At 37.4% G+C, this 5,000-nt stretch overlaps 1 protein-coding gene across 2 annotated transcripts in view; it reads right to left on the reverse strand.

Annotated features, from left to right (window-relative positions):
• Window positions 1-5,000, reverse strand: part of LOC119572400 (THO complex subunit 2-like) — a 55,356-nt gene that overhangs the window by 35,756 nt on the left and 14,600 nt on the right. For both annotated transcript variants that reach the window (XR_005228722.1, XM_037919503.1), the window contains exons 22-27: window positions 4,664-4,795; window positions 4,186-4,422; window positions 3,922-4,004; window positions 3,649-3,802; window positions 3,331-3,472; window positions 3,114-3,148 (exon numbers count right to left, since the gene is read on the reverse strand). Coding sequence is in view for 1 of the 2 variants with exons in the window: in XM_037919503.1 (XP_037775431.1) it covers window positions 3,114-3,148; window positions 3,331-3,472; window positions 3,649-3,802; window positions 3,922-4,004; window positions 4,186-4,422; window positions 4,664-4,795 (783 nt within the window). In the remaining variant the exon portion in view is untranslated. The remainder of the gene's footprint in view (window positions 1-3,113; window positions 3,149-3,330; window positions 3,473-3,648; window positions 3,803-3,921; window positions 4,005-4,185; window positions 4,423-4,663; window positions 4,796-5,000) is intronic.

Consider the following 5,000-nt stretch of genomic DNA (forward strand, 5'->3'; position numbering starts at 1 on the left):
GATTAGTTATGAGCAAACTACTTTTCAAATCAGACCAAAAACAAATATAAATTTTCAATTCTTTTCATATCTCAATTTCTTACAGCAGCATTGGGTGACTGTTCACTGTATTTTTTCCCTTTTCTCATCATGACATAGGACTGTTTCACTTTTCTGTTATACCATTTCATAAACTGTCACACGATTACCAAGTAGTCTTCCTTCTCCTGCATGTCAACCCCCTTTATTGCAGCAATCATATTTGAAAATCCTTGAGCTAGCATAAAATGAACTCTCATCTTTTATAAAACAATACTTCAGAATAAGGGCTTGTCATCTTGTACTATTTCAGGATGGTTCAGGAATGTCAAACTGCTTTTGCTGTCTTTTTTCAACATTTTACAAAGTACAGCTTCATTTCTTTACATCTTCAAAGCATGAGATCAGTCTTTGTCTTATTATAAATGATTACTGTTAATTCAAATGCATTTCTCCTAGACACTCTTCCCTAAAAATCAGTCTGACACTTAAATATACACAACACAGATGTGTTGAAAACCTATCTACATTTACCTATCAGTCTTATATATATATATAAAAAAAAACACTAAAGAGGCACTTTCAACCTGTCACAATCATAATCGAAATGGCACTTCCATTTTTCAGGTTTTTCCACACACATACTCAGTTCTGCAAAAGTTCCAGGTACAATGTTTTTTTTTTTTTTTTTTTTTTTTTTTTTATTCTGCACAGTAATGTCACTGTTGGTCAAAGAGGCACAGGTGTTGTTAGCAAGAAGGCAGTTCTGTATCATAGAAACCTGCACCATAAATGATGGACGAGCTTGTGAATTAGCTGATAGAAGTGTGGTCTCTGATCATTATAATCATCTAACATACCAGTGACATCTGTGGGCAATTTAGAGGCTCAAGGTATGGTTTAAATGTTACAACTGTGTGATGGTTGAGTGTCTGCATCCCCACTAGATCACAGGTTGATGTCAGGAAGGGCAGCACTGTACAAATTGAATGATCACTGTAATTCATTCCCAGTGAAAATTCTGAGACTAACTTTGAACTCACATTGTTGCAATTCAGCATGCACTCTTGTTATGCTCTTGTGGATTAGTCTGAAGAATTCTGTCTTCTTGAGAGTCCATTATGCTATTACAGCAACATGTATTTTTAATGATAATTAATAAATGTGTGACCTTCTTCCTCTGATGGTAGGTTTTACAGAAGATACAAAGTTGTTTTCTTGAAAATGATTCAGCAACATTCACAGTCCAATTCTTTCTTGACCTCTTGTATGTCACAAAAAACGCTTCATAAAATACAGCACCTATAAATTAACCTAAGACACAACACTTTAGAAAATGCATTTGTAATATACCATGAGAATTTTTCTTTGACAACAATTGAGGTATCTGTTAACTGTTCAGTAAGGGGTAAAAAGTAGCTGCCATACAAAGAGATGACAAAGATAATACAAGACAGGTCTATCCTTATTCATGTACATGGATTTAGTAGCTACGACACTTAAATTTGTACTTTAGTTACAAGGTTCTCTAAAATTATGTGGATCATGACTAGCAGTTGTACTATGAAGACAGCACTTTAAGAGTATACCCAGTATACCCATTTCTTAAGAGAAAGAAAGAAAAAAGTATGTGATGAATGTTATCTTCTATAGAATGCCATTCATTTGGTATTATAATGAAACTGTTCATAATTTCTAGTAATCCAGAAATCATTTTCCTTTTTGATAATAGTTTGCACAATAAAACAAAAGAACTACAATCTATAAATCAGTGATATATTACATATTAATTAATGTTGACATTAAAGCACCTAATCAATTTTTGAACATACTTTATACAGGTAATGAAATTTATTTTGGAAAATTAAGAGGGAAAAATGCATAAGTTAAAACATATGAAGAACAACTGAATATGGCTTTCCTATCCACAATTCACAATCTACACTAAATCATACTCCTTAGAGGAGGTAGAAGTCAAAGAAAGGACAAAAACCTTAAGGCACATTATAATAATATCTAACAAACTAATTTAATAAAAAGTGTTTTAACCCTCCTTTGCAAAAAAAAAAAAATAATATATAAAAATAAAATAAAAATAAAACGTAAGAAAACGAAAAGGATAGAGAGTGAAAGAGAATGAAGAGGAAATACAGAAGTGCTTTGGAGAGTTTTAGGAGTGCTCAGGACACAAAGGGTTTCCATTCTGGAAGTGTGACGTGACAGGTACCATGCTGACGGCCATTCTATCTTTGACTGAGGAGTGCCATTGGAAGGCCTGGAGCTGGGCATCGAGGAGAGCTTCTCTGTGGTCCTTTTGTGTTGCTGAGCGACAAGGCTATTTGGAGATTGGTAACGGTTGCATATGGGTTGTGCTTCTTTCTAGGATGTTGTACTACTTCTTTGAGATCCTCTTTCCATTTCTTTGTGTATGCTTTCTTATAATTAATCTCTGTGGTGTGATTGATTGGATCTGGTGCGAGTGATTAACTGACTTAAACATGGATATGAGCAAAAGGAATGAATAGGTAACAAGAACAACAAGTATATTTATGTAGTCATTAAGGCACTGCTTATTTTAGTCCTTTTTCATTTCTGATTTTCAGGTAACTTTCAGTTTGAGCTTTTTTTCTCACGAGCAATTGTCACAAAGTTTGCTCACAATCAATCTCACAGCCATAAGTGCACTGGGTTTTTGTGTCCATGCAAATAATCCTAATACGAGACGATGGGAGACACAGAAAACCGACGAGGAAAAAATCCATTTCTCGGAATTGGCAGTGGTATTTATATTTTTTTTTACACATCAATCGACACCAAATCTGGGCCCAGGGAGGCAGGGGAACTATGAGAAGACTCTCGCCAGTAGGGGAGAGGGACAAACGGCAACAGAAGTGTGGCATCAGCGGCAGCAGTAGCAACGACAGAAGTGAGAGCAGGAACGGCAGTGTTGGTGACAGCAGTGGCGTCAGCCCTAGGGAGGAGGAGCATCACACGGTCCTCGGCAGGATCGGTCCTTGGTGTAATAGATCTATCCTTTTTCCCCTTAAACTCTAACACTGTAAATATAATGGGTCACGTTCAACCCTCATACTGACCTTGGAGTTATGTTCAGTCTTGCGACGCTTTGACCCTATGAGGAGCAAAACAGAGACAAAGTAGCATTAGTCTTTCACTTACCAAACTTCAGTAAATAAATCTTGTCATATATCCATTCCAATAATGATACAGGCATTGTAAACTAACACATGACCCTTAATCCATCACAGGAATTCCCACACACAGAGAAGGAAGAATATTCTCAACTGAACCAACCTCTTGAAGACTCAGGAGGTTCCATCTTGTTAGAGGCCGAAGAAGCGTTGGACGTGACACTGCTCTCCCTCTCCCTCTCAGCTCCACCCCCCACTAATGCCCGGTCATCTCGCTCTGGGTCCGCATAGTCCTCCTCGTCATACTAAGTGAAAATTAATGGTTCATATGAATAAACAGAACACAAATAAATCAGAACAGTAAATAGCAATATTAATATGCAATTTAAATATATACAATAGTGTCCTAAAATTTTAAAGTTGACTTTAATTTCATCAGAATGCATATCAGAACCATATAACTTTGGAGAAAAATAAATACCTTGGATTTCTTTGATTCTTTGGATCTCTTTTTGGGCTTTTCTTCTCGTTCCTCTTTCTTATCCTTATCCTTCTTTTCCTTCTCCTCTTTCTTTATCTCTCGGTCTTCACTCTTTCTCTTTTCACTTGCTTCTTTTTTCTCTTTTGACGCTTTACTGAAAAGAGGATATTAAACTTATTAAATTTCAGGGAAGCATATGAAGAAAAAATATGCAAATTTAAGAAAAATTGTAAAATTAAAGCAAAGAGGAAGTGGGAAAAGACCCTGACTAACCTTGCTGACTCTTTCTTGATCTCCTTCGCCTCCCTGTCTTCCTTGCCCTCCAGCTCTCCATTGGTAGTCTCTGAAGTCTCCATCTGTAGGGGGATTGTAGGCTGTCATACTGGCTCTTGAAATATGGCTCATCCTTGTCGTGAAAATTATACAAGTGTGTGTATATGTATATGTGATTTTTGTGATTGCATGAGTGTTTGTGTTTGAGAGACTGAGAAATGATAAGGCCAATGAAACATGACAAATGTGAATACTTAGACTCACCTTGACAATCTTTTCATTCTGCTCTACCACCTCCCCACTGCTTTTGACGTCGTTTGCTGCCGTTGAGCTAGACTTCTCTGAGGCCCCGTTCACAACCTTTGCCGCCTGTGGCCTCTTTGGGACAATGTGGAAGTCTGTCTCAGGCATGAGGTTAGGCTTTGCACCTTTTAGTCTCCCTGAGTAGCTGTTTGCCAGGACATATAGGTCATTCCTTCGATTTCTCTCCTCGTTTTTCACCTGCAAAAGGAGGGGGGGGGGGTCATTCCTGTGGAAGATGGCTCAGTAGTGATGTCTGAAGGAGTGGGGTAAGCAGCTGGGGAGAACTGACTGCAAAGCTCAATAAAACATAAAATAATTTTCACAACCATAAAAACAAAAATTTAACAGGGGGGGATTACTAAGGTGAATGGTAAAATCATAAATATAAAAGAAATTCAAACTATAAAAGAAGTCTACCACTTTTGACTTTAAAGATTACCTTCTCAATCCTCTTTTCAATGACTGCAGCGAGGTTTGAAATGACAGGGAAGCGTTGCAAGATGCCCTGCAGGATAAGGATGGCGTTGCGTATCTGGATGTAGTCCCCACTCTCTAGGCAGGTTACCAGGGCCTGTTAACCACAGAGAAATTATTGGTTGCTTCAGTGCTTGAGTTAGTCACCTACAGATGTCCTCTGATTTGAAGATTCTTATTAAGTTATATATTCATTATGTTTCTTTTCAACTTTTACTTTTTCATGCCCTATTTTTAGTCCAGATCTTTTGCTACAGAGAGAGAGAGAGAGAGAGAGAGAGAGAGAGAGAGAGAGAGAGAGA

Source organism: Penaeus monodon, chromosome 4, assembly GCF_015228065.2.
Source record: "Penaeus monodon isolate SGIC_2016 chromosome 4, NSTDA_Pmon_1, whole genome shotgun sequence".
NCBI classification, from domain to species: Eukaryota; Metazoa; Arthropoda; class Malacostraca; order Decapoda; family Penaeidae; genus Penaeus; species Penaeus monodon.